General features: G+C 32.8%; 2 protein-coding genes across 2 annotated transcripts; one reads left to right on the top strand and one right to left on the bottom strand.

The window, feature by feature from the left end:
* Positions 1 to 1,413: 1,413 nt before the first annotated feature.
* Positions 1,414 to 10,734, bottom strand: LOC135123090 (alpha-tocopherol transfer protein-like). The gene is made up of 7 exons (XM_064047597.1): positions 10,516 to 10,734; positions 3,227 to 3,386; positions 3,030 to 3,174; positions 2,729 to 2,978; positions 2,562 to 2,672; positions 1,789 to 1,891; positions 1,414 to 1,732 (listed from the first exon to the last, which is right to left on the bottom strand). Exons 2-7 carry the CDS (start codon positions 3,366 to 3,368, stop codon positions 1,584 to 1,586), a joined length of 900 nt encoding a protein of 299 aa, XP_063903667.1. The 5' UTR covers positions 3,369 to 3,386; positions 10,516 to 10,734; the 3' UTR covers positions 1,414 to 1,583.
* A 4,395-nt stretch (positions 10,735 to 15,129) lies between these two features.
* LOC135123089 (natterin-3-like) lies at positions 15,130 to 16,001 on the top strand. Its single transcript, XM_064047596.1, has 3 exons — positions 15,130 to 15,231; positions 15,284 to 15,480; positions 15,672 to 16,001. The coding sequence occupies exons 1-3, from the start codon at positions 15,225 to 15,227 to the stop codon at positions 15,900 to 15,902; spliced, it is 435 nt and encodes a 144-aa protein (XP_063903666.1). The 5' UTR covers positions 15,130 to 15,224; the 3' UTR covers positions 15,903 to 16,001.
* Positions 16,002 to 18,371: the final 2,370 nt, after the last annotated feature.

The raw sequence follows: 18,371 nt of genomic DNA, 5'->3' as shown, positions 1-18,371 counted from the left end.
CTATTTTTCGATTTTTTAAATTTCAGATTGTTCAAATTTTAGATTATTTTAATTTTTAAACTTTTTCTCAGTCTCAGTATCATACAATGTATCGAAAATAATCACAGACGTTGTCACTAAAAACGTTTAAAAATTGATACAAAACGGAGTACTATGTTTCCAAAACATAAAAATTTTCATATTGTTAATTTAAGACGTTTTGCTAGTATAAAACACAATTAAAGAATTAGCTATTAATTAAACAAAAAAATAGTTGCATGTCAAAATCGAGTGAAACGTGTGACCTGTGTTACTATATTTGTAAATAAAACATAAATATGGACCAAAAATGTTCACTTATTCGTTATAAAATCCGACCAAACAACTACTTATTTCCCGCAGGAATTATAGTCCAAACCAACCAAATCGCTCCTGAACGGTTAGAGTCGACACTGGCCTGAGCGCGCTCTGGTTTGTAGATCAAACAAGTTCTCGGGCGACAAAATAATGTTGACCCAAAACTTTCCACCAATTTATTTTAATTGTTTATACAAACAAGTTGATTAAAAAACAAATATCTTTTTTTTTTATTTTGCGAAGGTATATTTATTCGACTGTACTTTAGAGGCAAGGGAAGTTGTCCCAACCATTTTTATTTATTTGTAGGTTAAATTTAGTTTCTTTATTTCTGTTATTTTTTCCATTTTTGCACACTAGAAATTAAATAGAATAGAAAAACTTACAGCACTGTTTTTAAAAATTAAGGTGTATCGTTATTAATATTATTATTGCTCTTGTTGTTATTCAAAGATAAAAACAAACGAGGAAAATTCACAAGTGTTTTGTTGTTTACTACATTCCGATGCAACATTTTATTATCTTTTCATGGCAGACGTCGATAATTAGCTAGAATAAACAGGGTATCAACAACTCTTACATAATTTAAGAAATAATATTTACTTATAATAATTAAAAATAAAGTAAATACCTCAGTTAATCTGGAAATTTTACTTAGTATTCTATACCACTATTGGCTACTTTTTGTTATTGTAGTTAGTTTTGAAAATTTCTACAATTATTGTTTTGAAGCCGAAATGGTCAACATTCGTATAGTTGAGTCTAGTTTTTTAGGCCGATTGTACGAACCACTTCAAAAACTGAAAGAAAATAAATTTTCGTAAGGAGACACTTGATAGTTTTCTGTCACTTCCATAAAATTATTTTCTTAAAACCTGTACTTATCGCATATGACGTCAAAATTTCACCATAATCAGTCAAAATTTAATTATTGAAACCATTTTTTAAGATAAGTCGTATACTCAGCATTAATAAAATCGATAATTTGTTAAATCACAAAGGTTCACATTTAACGTAAACCTATCTAACACTTTCAGATGATGTCATCAATTTTTGGAGGAGACAAGCTAGACACACTTTAGTTAACATTTTATTGCCTACAAGGTCAACAAATTTTAATTTTGTAATTTTACTAAAACAAAGAAAAAATAATGGTGCTATTATTGTACTAGTAAAACAGCAATTATGACAACATATTAAACATGTAGGTATATAATTTATGTTATCATATGCCATCTATTATTCTATTAGTCGATGCCTAACTTTTTGAAAGTACCGTCAGGTCCAAATGCATCACTTTTGTTAAAATCAGCTGGTCGTAAATGCTCCAAGGAAACGTTTTTGTAATTTTCTAAAAAAAAATTATGGTGGGTTTGCAAAACTTCATCCCATTTTTCTGAAAGAAAAAGATTTTGAGCGAGTTATTCACTTTTATTAAATATTTCTACCCACTCAACAAACTCTGGATGCTGCTACAAGAACCACCATATTCGGAAGGTAAACATTCTTTCGGTATCACCTGATAGAGAGACTCTAGGTCGCTGTCAATTTTCAACTATAATAAAAAACCGTTTATAAAATACATTAAAAAATACAGTACTTATACGAATAAAAAAATAATAATCCAATAATATACTCTCATATTATTTAAATTCGACGAACATTAATTTGATATTATGACCTTGACCACTTAAACTATCTGACCGGATTATTTTTTTTTTATGTAGAATTACATGCATTTAAGTATTCCAAGACATTATTAAGCAAAAATATAGTGTTAAATAAGAAAAAGATGACTGAAATTAGATTGATTAAAACTTAATTAAACTTAATTTAAAAAAAACATAAATAAACACAATTGCATCAAGTCCAATTGAAAATTTCTGCCGAGTCTTAATTAGTCTTAAACTGAGCTGTTGTATCTCGGAGTTGAAAAGTTAAATATGCAAATGCAAAGTAAAGTGCTTAGAGGCACAAACTGAACATCGGATATAAACACAAAAGCAAGAGAGGATCTAAAATTGGGCCTTGTGGAACTCCTCCTTTAATATCACGTGTGCTACAACTAACGTATGGAAGTAAGCGTTTCTGTGCTACTGTAGAGGGATTAATTCTGTTTATTTCTTTTTGTATTACTTATTACAAAAAGTAAATAACAATAACAATTATGAATGTCAAAACTGTAGTTTCCGTTTCTGAAAGAAATCATTCAAGTTTCGTTTTACCTTATCATAAATCTTCGGTCTCAATACAATTTTAAATATTCCTTGGATCTTGCTAGCGAATTCAGGGAAATTGATACAGTGAACACTCATTACACGACAAGAATATGCCTTCTAGAATTTGCATTACAAATGTAAGTTCGAGAATAGTGAAAAATCAAAACACTTACTTCAATGAGTGTTACATTTTTAAGTATTATAACTGGATTCCATTTAGTCAGATGTTTCAACGTAAATCCTTCAAAATCGAACACATACCGAACCCCGATACTATCATCATACTGCAGTAGTATTTCTGTCACAGCCAAATCCAACTTTACAAGTTCCATTATGTCATAAACATCAGTGTCTGTGTTAATTAACTTCATTATAATAACACGTTCGTAGTTTGGTGTCAGTTTTGGCATTGGCAGGTGCGTGCTAAAAGCAGACTATTAACAGCCGTTATGTGTTTACTTATTTGATTTTTACATGAAGTGCTTCGACGGGACAATGTTTTCAAAATCCCGAACAAGATCATGGTGGTAGTTTCGAAGTGTAAAGTAATTCTCTAGTTTTTCTTTCGTACGCTCGACTCTAAATTTATTTCTCAGTAACATTCTCGCAATGAAGCCATCTGAAAATGTATACATTTTTGCTTTCAACAAGACATTATTTTATTGTCATACCTGATATGTTCTCCGGTAGATGTGGTTGTTTTTGCTTCCAAGATTTGATTATTTCTACGTCTTCTGTTACCTGTGCTTCGGAAACATCGTAATGTTTTAAAATTTCTGCCCTTTCGTTAGAAGAAATCGACAGCAATTCCATTGCAGGGATGTAGATATGCTGAAAAATTACAGACGAATGAACGAAGTCGTGAATTCTGAAGCAAAAATGAAAAGCTTGTGTCACTTTGAAACTAGTCTGGGTAATTCTGTTTAATTGAAACCTATTATTTTTAAGTAAGTATACAAATTATTGTGTATTGTAATACATAGTCCAGTTTAAAGTACAAGGCAACTTATTACGTGCATATTATTTTTACAATAACCTAATATTAAATATATATGTATATAAAGTGGCGACCAAATTAAAGTTGGACACTTTTCTTTCCCTAGTGTAACTTTCAATTTGTATTCACGTTTAAATGTCATTTTCATTGAATAGTTCAAGTGAGTCCAGTTTACACAACTAAATTTTTTGAAAAAATCATTTCACGAGGTGTCCTACTTTATTTTGACCGCTGTAGTTAAAGCTAAAAGTTAGTCTAAGGTTTTTTATGTTAACTCCTAAAGTTAAGATAAGCATCTATGCAGATTGTTAAAGTACATTAAAATTAACATTTTTTCTCCATAAACAAAGTAAGAAATTTTGGTCTCCTATTAAAAAAAAAATGTAATATAATTTCATAAAAAGTTCGAAACAGGAAATGTATCACTATCAAGAAGGAGCCAGGATTATTATAAAGTATAAATAGTATTATAATCAGTTTACCCGAGTTTAATAAAATTTTTGAAATTTATTCTTGGACTTCACAATTGCCTGTAAAAGTCCAGAAAATATCCGACGCTTTGGTACGTAGTGTGGCAATTCTCCACAAGAAGGTGCTGCTTAAGATTCAAACAAAGTTGTTGGTAGAAGATAGTTAAGTTTGGCGGGTGATTGAAATTGGCGTGGATTAAACTCAACAATTTATTCCTTAATAACTCGAATTACATACGGACTATTACAGCGATTATATACAGAATGTATTCGTTCACTCGACTTGCTGACCGGACTCTCAATTGGCTGAATAATCCGTTCCCCAAAGATGGACTCTATTTAAACAGCTCGCGGTCCTTTTCAAAGCCCTACGTCACCTCCTCTCGACTTCTCTGGAATGACGATGAGTCATGATGTTCGACGTATAGACCAGAAAGGTCTCCACGGCCATAGGTGTCGCACCGGGACGGCAAATGGATTTATTTCGTAACATTGCCCCCTCCTTAGCTCTGATAGTCCCGATCAGAAATGTCGACGGTGTCTCTGTTGTACTCCATGAGACGGTCTAAATGGACGATCTTCATTTTCGTTTCGACCCTCGTCGAAATCTGAAAACGACATCGTTGATTCTCGTCACTACAGTATATGGACCTTCCCAGTCTGGTGATAATTTCGGGCAACGACCTTTCCTTCTCCGGCGATTATAAAGCCCTGCCTGGAATCCTACTGAGTTACCCTTAAGGTCGTAGCCTGTCTTCATTCTGTCACTCGCAAACCAGATCTTGTGGCGCAGCAGCTTCTCCTTCAAGTCATCGACGTAATCTATGACCTCCTTTGGTTCTTCACTCGGAGAGTCGAACAAAATGTCACAAGGCAGACGAATTTCTCTTCTCTTTGAAATAGGTTTGACTCGAAGTTTCTGCCTTGGTCCGAATGGAGTTCCACTGGAAACCCAAACCTGCTGCTCCAATTATTATCAATCAGCGTTGTTGCAACGGTCGTCGCTTCTTGGTTCCGTATGGCATAGACTTCGGGCCACTTGCTGAAGTAATCGCTGACGACCATTACGTACTTATTGCCGTTCTCGGTCACCGGAAAAGGTCCTGCTATGTCCACTGCAATTATTTCGAAAGGCGAACCGACGTTATATTGTTGCATCGGCCCTCTCGCTGTAGTCCTCGGTCCCTTAACCGCTCCGCAAGTCAACAGGCATTTCTTGCACCAGTTCTGGACATCTTCTCGACAACAGACCCAGTAAAATCTCTCCCTGACTCTAGAAAGCGTCTTGTTGATTCCGAAATGAGCACCAGAACCACCGTTATGCATCTCTCGAAGTACTTCCTTGGTTCTAATGGTCGGAACTACCAACTGCATGGTGGTATGTTTTCCATCCGGACTTTCCCAAGCTCGCTTAAGCCATCCATTCTCGACACGCAGGGAGTGCCACTGAGCCCATAATGCCTTGAAAGAGGGTGACTGGCCTGATATTTCCGACCAAACTTCTGTCCTTTCACAGTCGAACGACGTTTCACGCTGGCCGATCTTGTCGCAGTGTTTACACGGTCTTCTCGACAAAGAGTCTGCATTATTGTCGAGCTTTTCAGCCCTGTGTCGAATTTTGAACTGATACTGTTGGAGTCGTTCGAGCCATCTAGCACTTGTCCCTAGGGATTCTTCATCTGAAGCAACCATGTGAGGGCTGCGTGATCGGTTCTAATCAGAAATTCGCTGAATAATCCTTGTTCCCGACGGTGGCCTCTACTTAAACTTATACATTCATCTGGATGGTTCGAAAACGCCGCTTCGAGGGTTTTCTAGGTTCCCCATCGCGACTTCCGCTTCCAAGCTTTTCGTCAGCGTACATATCAAGGTTAGTTAATAGAGAACAGGTTACCACATAAACGAGTATGTGGGCAAAATCGCTTACGGGGGAGGAGAGGTGTCAGCCCCATGTGACGTCAAAATGAGGTTGGTATTACTTGGGAATTTTTAGTAACTTGTAATTTTGAGTTGGTGTGACCGATCAGCTGATGCCTTTAATCTGTACGATCTGTACCGCTAATTCTGACGTTTGGTGTTAGTACTGCGACTCGTGTAACCCTATTTTGCCTTAAATTAAATTTATTTGTGTTTAAGCTAAAATGAAATGTTTTGATTATTACTAGAAAGGAAAAAGTAAACCAGTAAATGCAGATTTTCAGATTTTTTTGCATAAAAAAAAATCTGTTAATAGTGTCGCATTTGTTATTTTCAAGTTCTACTGGCAGCAAAACATTGTTCTTGAGGTTTATTAAATTGTTCTTTACACAGGATTGAAATTTGCGAAGTAGAAGCGGTCACTTGATTAAAAGTTTCCGTTTTTAGTGCGTTACTCGAGTATTTAAAACGGGCGATTTTCGCGCCATTTGAGAGCCCCTTGTGACGTATCAATATGGCATCCCAATGTGGCAACCTTATCTATTAAATGACTTTGCGTACATATCAGAATAAACACATACATACTAGAAGACCCATAGGCGTCGTACCGGGAGGCGTATGGGTTTCTTTCGTAATAATATTTGTTTTTATAAATTCAGCTACGGTTTGTTTCCAAAATTTAAAGACCGAATTTTTCAAATCAACAAAATCAGTTTCAATGAATATAGCAAAAGAAGCTACAATTAACTAAATAAAATACGTGGATTTAAAATTCGCTTTCTCTTAATGTACAAAATTCTAAACATTTTATTAATAATCAGCTGACTTTTAATGCGTCATAATAATAATAACCTTAACATAAGAAAGCTTTTAAAACGTACATACACGTGTACCACAGTAGATCAGTAACGAAACTTCAGCAATATTTGCGGAACGGGTGTGACCTTGGGAGCCCGTTCCCGGGAAACACGAAGATTCAAATATTTCGTAGCATTCGTATGTGATTCATATAATACTAATAATTGTACACAAAAATAAAAATGGATGGCATGTACTAGTGACATTGGCCATTTTTTTCTTTCTTATAAATTATTAATATATTCAAGCAAAACATTTTTATTCAATTTTGACGTTTTAAACTGCGTTTATTAAATCCTTAACAAGTCTGACAAATAAGTTGTTATCCACAAGTGAATTGCAAAATTTTTATTTCACTCTTAATATTTTTAAATCACTCACAAAAAAATAAAAAACAACTTCAGGAACATAAACATTTTGCTTATTATTTTTAATAGTTTTCACAGAATACAGTTTGTTTACAATTTTCACTAAAAGGTTGCTGCAACTAAATCAGTATTGTTTGACATATTTGTTTGGCTCTGTGAGACGTCAATTTGGAATTGTATAAATCCCACACCAATACAATTCCAAAGTGTGTTTCGGAAACTATTTACTACAGATTATTTCGATACGAGTGCAAGAACCAACTGTGAAACACTATTTTATTTGAAATGAAAAATTTGCTAAGGTGTCCTTTTAAACAAACTTCCACAACACATCTCCCCTGTATTCCAGCCTCTTCAACAATCATTAAGTGATGTGAGTTACCGGAAACTCACCTTGAAAGAACACAACTGTTTATGGTATGTCTGTGAATACTCATTAATACGAAAATTCTTACACCACCACTTCTGCGAAGTTTGTTGTGAACTTTGCACATTCTTACGAAGTGGTACATCCTGTTTTAATTGTGTGACATTTTAAAGTCTTCAATGAAGATGTGATTTTTGGCGATTTAATGATGCCACCTAAACATTTTGCAGTTTATACTCCGGTAATGGGTAATACATTTTGTGAGTTTTTCCCAATTTATGCACCGTAGTCGTTAACTGGTTTGCGGCTAAAACACGAACCACACAAAAATACCATTCCACCACCCCTGCAAAGACTTTCCTCTTGACTACCTCGTTTCAGTTTTTATTAGTTAGAATTTTTTACACACTAAAATTTAAAAATAAATCTTGGACCGCTCAAACACGCACATATCGAAAATTAAACTATTTCGTTTAACCTGCAGTTTGTTGACCTCTTTAGCCTGGAATTTTCTAGTATTTTTTACATGTATCGTAAGTATCTATTACTTTGTTAACATAAATTTTACGTTTGTTTTTAATCCCATAACCCAACATCCCCTATGATTCCGTAATTAATATGACATTTCTTGTTGACAAAACCAAACAAAACGTTCACCGAAAACCTGAAAATGAAAAAGAAACTATGTTCTTCAAGGTCGGAGCACCTTTAGTGACGCTAGTGACCTCTTTATGTCGTTCCGTAAGCTCCCCATGTATTTCTTATGGAATCAGCTGAGACTTTCATAGCCCTGCGTGTACATACCATTAAAAAAATAGCGTGCACGATTCAAATGTCATATAAGTGACGTTTTAATGACTTCATGTTCACAGTAAAACTTACACTTAATAAGCATTCACGTTCGGTAGAAGTAGCTAACAGAAACTTTTCTGTGGTTAAGTTGCAATCTTAAGATCACTATAAACTAAAGATTGGCATCAACTGTCTAATTTTCTAATTCAAATGTCAAATCTGACTTGTGTGGAAAAAACACAGTTTTTCTAGTTTCAACACGCTTCGTTTCAAGAAAATCCTTAAATACAGCGTGGAAACAATTTCCACAAAAGTAGTCACAAGAAAGCCCATTTTAAAGGAAAAGAGACAAGAAATATTTCGTGGTTATCAAAAAATTACAGAGAAAAATGGACAACGCTTGAGTAAAACGGAAACAGTTAAACTGGTGGCAGAAATATTTTCCGTAAAGTTCGCTGATGTTGACGAGTGATTTTCGAATTTTAAAATAATACCGATACAATGGCGCCGGTGCCGTTAATATTATAATCAGAATCAGAAAGACGACTGCGCAGATTTATATACCTACATGCTTTGTTGGTTCCACTCTACAATTGGTTTTTAAGTTTTATATAATCGTTATTGTTTTGTAAGAGGGAAAACATTCGGCTTTGAGAATAATTGTACGTAATACACGTATAAATTTAGGCTTCCGAAGGCAAAGTTTTTCACATTTTAAACACGTTATAGCTACCACGCTCCCAGAATCAAATTTCTAAGGCGGTATCTCCAATTGCGTGATAGTGATGAAGATTTACTTTTCATTTCCTTGGATGAGACATGGATATATCAAAACGGATCTATGGTAAAATTGTGGATTCATGATGATGACATCAAATCTTGTCCTCCTAAAAAAACTAGTGAAGGGAAAAGATTCACAATTTTACATGCGGGTTCCTCTTTGGGCTTTTAGAGGGATGTGATTTTCTCCTTGATTGAAAAATAGATTCAGCAGATTACCACAAAACCATCACATTTTCGATGTTTGACATTTACTACGGGTTACATGTCACATTTTTGATACCTACTTTCTGATACATTATACACTAGAACAATTATGTCCGCAGTTACACAGCTTAAAAAAAAAAGTTACCAAATCTAGTTACATCTACCGAACGTGAATTCCTTATACATGGTAGCAGATAATGACTTATCAACTTTCGTTTGACAAGTTTCCATAATAACATCAAAAATGTTTTTGTAAATCGCTATCACGATTTCCGGAAACAAATTATAATGTATTTCTAAATTATTGATACGTTGTTTTTGATATACATTATTCACAGTCTAAGTACTTTATGCACAGAAATTATTTACACATAGAAATTTAAAAGTAAGATAGGTTAATAAATCACCACAAATACAGAATTTTGCATAATTCATCAGGATTTACGTAACAAAATGACGTCATAAAATTTTTCGTGGTGGTGTCTAAAATTTTACAATAATCAGTCCAGCAATTTCGAAGATTATCCGCTATAAAACTATCAGCAGATCACAGGCAGACGACAGACAGATAAAAGCGGTGAAACAACTGTAATACTTTCCAAGTTTACAATGGAGACTTAAAAAGTAGGCCCAGACATAGGTTCTATGAAAACTATCAAGAAATATTTCCAATAACTTGTAAATTTCCGTCATTATAACACGTTGTAACACGGAATACGAGTAAAAAAACCTGAATTCATTAAATTAAAATTAGTATTATTATTGCAATTATTATTTCATTGACTTGCTGTTTATGCAGTTTACAACTGCATCTTCTTTTTCGTTGTTTTGAGAAATTAAAAACAAAATGTAGCCGTTGTTAATCAAGTTTACGTCACCTTATTACATAACAATTTTTTCTAGGCTTCGCATAATAGGAGTCTTGGAGGTCAACTTTTACGTGTAAAAAACGAAAAAAACAAGAATCAAGTCAGATACTTTTATACACACTACTCATTGAGATTTATTCTAAAAGTAAGAAAAAACAGAAAAAGTAATTGTTATATTAATTTCATTAATTTCTGGAGAGCATCAAATAAATTATCGACTTATGACTAGATTTATAAAATTAAAGTTTTGTGTTCATCCAAAGTATTAGTAAAATAAGCACCTCTACAATGTATTGTATACGAGCAATTATAATGAGCCAAATTTGAATACATACCTTTTCTAGGACAAAAGTACCGTATCGGTTTACTGGAAATTTTCAACACTGCTGATGGTACCGTCGCAGGAATGGTTATCGAACAGTTGATGTTCTGGTTGTGTTCACACTAATTCTTGTGCATATATGAATCTTTCAGGTATGTTTGACCCAGTCTAGGTTGTTTGGCTGGCTGGCCACTCGCTGTTATGCAGTTACATAGCCGTGAACTATGAACATACTACGTTACAACAGATACCAAAACCATGATGGTATACGATGTAAATTACCCCTCCAGTATCAGACTTATTGTATAATTTTTTTAAAATCAGTATTTTTATTTGTCTCTAGATTTTTATTTAAATAAAATTCCGGATATTATAGAAAAGTTCACCTGCTGAACAATTGAAAGTTTACTTTGGTTCAAAAAATTATGTGAGTTACTCTAGGAAAAAAATTATTTTGAAATTTTACAATATGTAGAAAATAATTTGACGTTTAAGAGGCTGTTAAAAAATTATATATTTAATTGAAAATGGCATAGTTCTCGATACGATACAATGCGTAAATTTTTAACGAGCATATGAAATACTATTTTGATTTTTTCGTAGAAAAAATGTGTAAGTATGCGACAAGAAAATATTCTAAAATCAATAATTCGAAAGGTTGTTCGTATTTTTGGAGCTTTATCATTTGTTGTAGTCGCTCAAAACAATAATACTGTAGAAGTTTTGTAAAAGTTCAATAACGAAGACTGCTTTCGTATGATCGTGTTGCAACGAAAGCTTGAACCACACTTGCCAAAGGTTCACAAATTATGCCCGAGATATTTGAAACAAATTATTGATAATTAAAAAATAAATAGAGGTCAGTTTAAAATAGAAAATAGAAGACTCGCAAATATCACCGAAAATGATGACACAGTGTTCAGTTTTGTTAGCTGTTGTTGAAAATTAACAGTTTTTATATAAAAATTTTGTATTTCCCGGTGCAGTATTAATCGTATTTTGAAGAAAAACGGTCGGCGTTCGTTTAAATATGGAAAACATCAACATTTTGAAGCAGATGATTTTGCTAGATGATAGAAATTTGCAAAGTACTAATCAGAATCCAAAAAGTACATTTATTTTTTGAAAAAAAATATTTGAAGCGACGAAGCTTCGTTCACCAATAAAAGCATTTTTAGTAAATGCAATACTCACTATTGATCTACTGAAAACGTGCATTTACTCAAACCAAAGTCAAACCAAAGAGTTTTGAAATTTAATGTAAATAATACCATAACTGGACCATACTTTTTTGACATCAAGAAGATTATGTAGATAACTTACCCTTGAATCATGTCCACAACTTATATTTTCTGCAGGATGGGTCACCTCACAACGTGAGAAACGTGGATATTTTTTTAACAGAAATGTTTCAAGACCGGAATAGCGACCCAATGAGATGGCCTCCAAGATCACCTGATTTGAACCCCGTGATTATTTCTTTTGGAATTTCATAAAAGATAATGTTCACTTTGATAAATGGAGAGGCAAAGATCTCTTGCAACGACGCATCATAGAGATTTGTACAATATTAATTGTTTTATTTAAATTTAGTAAAACTGTGCGAATGAAAACATGGTGGTTAATTTTTCAGGCTAATAGATTTCCTAAAGATATTTAATATAAATTTTAGGATATTGGTAGTTGAATTTTATGGTAAAAAATGCTAACGACACATTTATTAAAAAATATATTGGGTATTCCATTTAGAGATCTAAAGTTGATAAATAAATAATGAAATATCAAGTAAAGAATGTGTTTACCATCAGACAGATCATCTCATACGAATTAGGATACAAATTTGTACCAAGAACAAAGAATCTATCTTCAAAAATAAAAAGTTACTGGAAATTTATTGTGGTGACCACATATGAATTAAAATTTCGCGCTGAAAAAAAACAGCAGCGCGAAATCGCATTTGAATAATTTGAATTCAAAAAATTCAAATCAAGAAAATCGTTAAATATAGGCAACCATCTTCAAGTTTAGTTCCTTTTTTTAAATTACACCACACACATTTTGTGTTTATTTATCATGTGTTTGTTTGAGATAAGCTGGGGACAGCCCACGATGTAAACTCTCAAAGCTAATAGTTTTAAGCAACCAGTCACTGGATCAAGGCATCATTTAACATAATGTAAATTCTTTGTTTGAATCGATGATAAAGTGTGGCATAATTTAACAACAGGTAAATCCTTTGTTCTAGCAGCGGCCATGTTGAAAGCGTATTTTCAAACTAAGCACATGTTTGAACTGTAAAATCTCGTTGAACAAATTAACAACATTGTGGGACGTGCATTTTATTCCTTTGATTTAGACCATTATTTGCACAGCGCCACAGAATTCATCACATTTGTGGGAGACATATTTTTTATAATCCAGATAGCCTGCTATGTTTTTTTTGCGTTTTTTTTTTGGGGAATGTAAAACGATGGCCCATAATGCAGCTGAATAACTTCAGTTTTAAAAATTATCCAATAACTCGAATGGACATAAAATATTAACCTCATGCAATTTTTCTCTATCTCGCAATTTTAGCGTCAGTAATTTTCTTTGCTGTATAATTTAAATCGATCTTTTTTTGTTTTTATAAATCTTTGCTAGTTTTTTTGATCACGTAAATATTTTGTTGATTTCATCATATAAATTGTCTGCTGTCCAATCTTAATCCCAGATAAGAATTATTTGCTGTTTAAAACTTCACAGGAGTGTATGGCGAATTTAAAAGTTGTTCATTGGTCTTTTGAAACATTAACACTTGTTCGGTTGTAGTTTAATGTCAGAGATATAGAAAGCGAACAACATTTAAATGGAATTGAGGTAGATAACACGATATCACGTGGCGGAAGCGGAGTGCGCGATTCCTAGTCGAGCTGGTGGTGACGCCATCTGCATGAAAAATGCAGACCTTAGAATAGAAGTCAGGGCTCCGGTGATTTCGTGTGAAATCGACGTCATTAAATATTCCAACGAGTTTGGAATTTCTTGTTTTACAAAATCAAGTATATATTATTGATGTAACATTTTAGTAGACACGTAATCTCCGAAACTACTGGACACTGGACCGATGCAGTTTTTGCTAAATTTTGTACATTTTGTGTATATTAGGAATATCTTGTAAATAGTTAAGTGCTAACCAAAATTTGGTTAATTATCCCCACCAACAACTTAATGCCATCATTTCAAAGAATTCTATTTTAAAATTATTTAACTGTTATATATATACAATAATAAACTTCTATACTTGTAGTCTACGCATCCGCTTTGAATTTTTTCCCTAAACGGCCAAATGTTCACAAAAGAAATAAACACAATATAAAAACATGTTACCACCCGCTCATTCGATTTTTCTCTCACGCTGTGTATTGCCTATGTTCATCATTTTAACTATTTTTTTTTTGGTCACCTTAAAAACTAGTCACCCTATTTTCTTGAATAATAATAATATTCAGAACATTCTGTTTCACTCTGTGTTAATAATTTTAGTCCTCTGTATTGAAGCGACAAACTCATTCAAATCAAACAAATTTCTACGTGACATTCTTCCGATCTAAAAAGAAACACTTGAAACTAAAGCCTATTATTGTGCAGGGTGTTATTTATGCCGCTGGTTTTTATTTTGTAGAGGTTATCACAAAGCAAACATCGCAAAATGTAATTTTATAATTTTTCAAAGAAACGGGATTTGTTGGACTTCAGGAGCGAAGAAAGTTCTGTCGAAATAAACTTCAACCAATTTTTTTTATTGAACATAGAGATAGACAAAATATGTAGCAACATTTGTGTGTTATAAATACAAATACAACATATTATTTAATCTGCAACTAAAAAAAACAGTAGTTCAAATTGCATTTCTTATACAATATTTAAAACATAAAATAAAAATTTTAACGATTAATTTTATTATCCAGTACCTATCTAATAAAAGTGTTAGAACTATGATATTTGCCACTACTGAGATAAAAAGAATAATTTTTGCACTCAAACTTTCAAAAATTTAAAACACATTTTAGAGATATTTATATTTATTATTTTTATTTATTTACCATTATTAAATTTTGCCATACTGACTAATTAAGATCTACTTCATCCATTTTTATTTCTACTAGGGAAAATCTTTTTGTATGTCCCTCTTCTTCTTTCTTTTGGAATTAATGACTAGAAATTATGTATGTAGACAAATTTGGTAACATAGCCAACATAGTATTACTGAAATGTACACATAAAATGTGCAATGTGTTAAATTACGCCTTTAAGGTACGCAATTGCATATTTTATGCGTCCTTAGAATCTTACTATTGATAAAATTTGTCACAACGGAACTCGCGATTATTTGTGCGTCATATAATTTCCAGTAGGTACTACGTTAGAAAGGTACCTGCGATCCATTTCTCTAAACCATATGTCGTTTATTTATCATCATCACAAACAAAGTTTTCATTATAATTTACGTGAAACATAAGAACACATTTGTCACACCTTAGCCAATCCTAGGATGACTTCCTAATTACTAACATTTGTAACTGGAAGTGATTATTTTCCTCAAATACTTAAGTATTTACTCGAAGTACAAGCCCTCGCAGGCACGTAGCATATCAGTACCATTATCATTATCAGTACCTATGCTTACTATAAATTTCCACCGAGTTTTAAAAAAGTCGCACATTGTTGTACACTGTAAACATGTCAGGTTCGTATTTACAGTTTTTGAAAACCAATTAATTCTTTTCAATTTTTCATAGGTTACGACTGGGTTCCTTGCTATAACTTCAACATTCCGCATAATGCGGTCAAATGTGGCACCGATCTGGACGGAAGCGAAATTTACGTGGGCTTAAGTCACTACAATGGCGATGAACTTCCGTGCAAAATTGTACCTAGACGGAGGGTAGCGTATATATCACACAATGGAAAGGAGATAACAGTATCGGAATTTAAGGTAAATATAGCTGCTATTTAAAAATTTGTGTGTGTTTAAACGTCGCAACGCTGGAGCTATTTTTGTGTTTTTAATCATTTAACCTCAGGACATTATAACACATACATTTTTTTTTAAGTTATGAGGGTCTCGTTTATAATTTGAAAAAGTTTTTTTTTAACAAAACTCTCTGTACTGGAATTTTGTTGCAGATTTTGTGCGAAAAGGCATTACGTTGGTTGCCCAGTAGCAATGGAGGTGTACCGAAAGGAGCAATACCTGCAGGAAGAACAATCAATGGTGAAACTCTCTATATTGGAAGGACGTCTTTGCGTAACGTTACAGTTGTCGGAAAAGTACACCCATCTCATGGATGTCTTTATGTACCGTATGATGGTAAAGAAGTTGCTTACAAACAGTATGAAGTTCTTGTTTTTCATTAGTAATATTTCCATTTATTTTTAATTTTTTTGTAACTTTTTTGTACTTCTCTTTGTATAATTAGCTAAGTAAAAAGCAAAATGCATACAGTGACTCACTAATTTAAATTTTTTTAATACCAGACTGTGTCCTTCGCAAGTGTCCTTTACAACGTAGTTAGTTCGCCATAAATTGTTATCTACTATCTACCATACTTTCTAGTTGCAATTTATTTGTTTTTTTTTTACTTTTTTTACTGGCAAACATTCTTTAATTTTTCTTCTTGGTATCTGCCCAACTTATTAGAACATTCACTAATAAACGATTTGCTAAAAAAGATCTATGAATTAATTGTCGAAACTTACTATCGCACGAAAAAATATTGTCGATATGAAGCAGCTTCGCCTCCTCAGTACAAGTTTCCATAATCCCTAAACACTTAGATAGAATAAAGTGAACGATCAAAATTTCCTGATTTGTTTATAGAAAATTATGAGTTGGATATAAAAATTAACATAACGTTTGTGTTTTTTATGCGGTTTTTTTTAATTTTCATGTTTTTTTTCATTCACTTTATATTAATAATTTATTACACATTAGTTCTTTTCCACATATGTATCTGACTGCAAAACCAAATGCTCTGAATTTTTGAAAACGTTTGAAGGTTATTGTTAGAGAGCGGATTTATAAGCACAAAAAAATTAAGAATAAGCGCTTAAATAAGCACAACATTTTCAATAAAAAAGTTTTATTTTAAACAAAAAAGCATTAAAAACATAATCATATTACAAATCAAAGAACACTTCTTAGAACTTTGGATAAAATATTATTACAGTAATTCTAGACTTTATATTTTACACACGTATTTCAGTTTTCTTTAAAACAATTTATGATTGTAATATGTTCCAAGTTGTCCACTGTAAATTTTTTTCGCCGATCATTTAAAATGTGTTTAAAATTGGAGAATGTGCGTTCAACATCCACACTCGTCGTTGGCGCAAATTTGAATTTTGCAACTAATGTTGAATCTAACTCCAAATTTTCCACCTTCTGGCCTTGTAAAACACGAGCAACGTCGGAAAGAACACCGAAACCTGCATTTTTATTTAACACTTCGTCAAGTTTTTGAGATACTCTAGTACCAATATCACCCCTTACTGCGTTTGCTTGTTGTTTAAATTCTTTCACTAATAAGTTTATGGCATCCACCAGCAACATGTTGGGTTTTTCTAACTTTTCTATTACCTCACATACGAATTGATAATTGCTTCTTAGAAAAGCTAGATCTTGTCGCAAATCTTTGTTTTCCAAAATATTTATGCAATCTTTAATCGATTGAGAAGAATCTTCGCTAAACTCCGTAACTACTTCCTCAAATTCTTTGATATATTTGTCATAATAAAATGTTCCCCACCTCGTTATAATCGGCTCTGGGGGCAATGGTATGTTTGGAAATTTTTCCTTAAAATGTTGCACTCTTAGTCGGGCTTTAACAAAAATCTTTTTACCATTTGCCACTAATTTATTAACAGTAGGAAACTGCAAACGTATTCCTTCAGCCACTCTGTTTAAACCGTGGGCAATGCAAGTAGAGTGAATTAAATTGGGGTACAATATTTTTAGATTATTGATGGTTTGAATATTTGAAGATGTTGGTGTGTCGAGGAGATAAGAATTTGACAACTTTGATGTTTAGAAGATCTGAGGTTTTTGATATTCTGAAGATTTGAAAATTTTGGAGTTTTGAAAATTCGGGAATTTTAATGTTTCGCGGATTTCAGGATTTTGATGTTTTGAAGATCTGGAGATTTTGGTGTTTTGAGGAATTGAGGAATTTGATGTTTTAAGAATTTAAAGATTTTGGTGTTTTGAAGATTTGAGAATTTTGCGTTTTGAAGAATTTGGTGTTTCAAGGATTTGCAAATTTTGATGTTTTGAATATTTAGAGATGTTGGTGTTTTGAGGAGTTGAGAATTTGAGAACTTTGATGTTTAGAAGATCTGAGGTTTTTGATATTCTGAAGATTTGAAAATTTTGGAGTTTTGAAAATTCGGGAATTTTGATGTTTCGAGGATTTCAGGATTTTGATGTTTTGAAGATCTGGAGATTTTGGTGTTTTGAGGAATTGAGGAATTTGATGTTTTAAGAATTTGAAGATTTTGGTGTTTTGAAGATTTGAGAATTTTGCGTTTTGAAGAATTTGGTGTTTCAAGGATTTGCAAATTTTGATGTTTTGAATATTTAGAGATGTTGGTGTTTTGAGGAGTTGAGAATTTGAGAACTTTGATGTTTAGAAGATCTGAGGTTTTTGATATTCTGAAGATTTGAAAATTTTGGAGTTTTGAAAATTCGGGAATTTTGATGTTTCGAGGATTTCAGGATTTTGATGTTTTGAAGATCTGGAGATTTTGGTGTTTTGAGGAATTGAGGAATTTGATGTTTTAAGAATTTGAAGATTTTGGTGTTTTGAAGATTTGAGGATTTTGCGTTTT

The sequence above is a fragment of the Zophobas morio genome, unplaced genomic scaffold (genome assembly GCF_036711695.1).
Source record: "Zophobas morio isolate AGI-343-1 ecotype UQ-CSIRO unplaced genomic scaffold, CSIRO_AGI_Zmor_V1 ptg000006l, whole genome shotgun sequence".
In the NCBI taxonomy this organism is placed as follows: domain Eukaryota; kingdom Metazoa; phylum Arthropoda; class Insecta; order Coleoptera; family Tenebrionidae; genus Zophobas; species Zophobas morio.
Note: the sequence above shows the minus strand (reverse complement) of the source record. Positions and strands in the feature narration are given on the sequence as shown.

What these genes read in the sequence shown, in the direction of transcription:
- LOC135123090 (XM_064047597.1), bottom strand. Translation starts at nt 3,368, where the DNA reads ATGGAATTGCTGTCGATTTCTTCTAACGAAAGGGCAGAAATTTTAAAA. An exon ending in AAAATGTAACACTCATTGAA is followed by an intron (nt 2,673 to 2,728) that starts GTAAGTGTTTTG and finishes TGCAAATTCTAG; the next exon opens with AAGGCATATTCTTGTCGTGT. An exon ending in GACCGAAGATTTATGATAAG is followed by an intron (nt 1,892 to 2,561) that starts GTAAAACGAAAC and finishes TTTTTATTATAG; the next exon opens with TTGAAAATTGACAGCGACCT.
- LOC135123089 (XM_064047596.1), top strand. An exon ending in TAACAGTATCGGAATTTAAG is followed by an intron (nt 15,481 to 15,671) that starts GTAAATATAGCT and finishes ATTTTGTTGCAG; the next exon opens with ATTTTGTGCGAAAAGGCATT.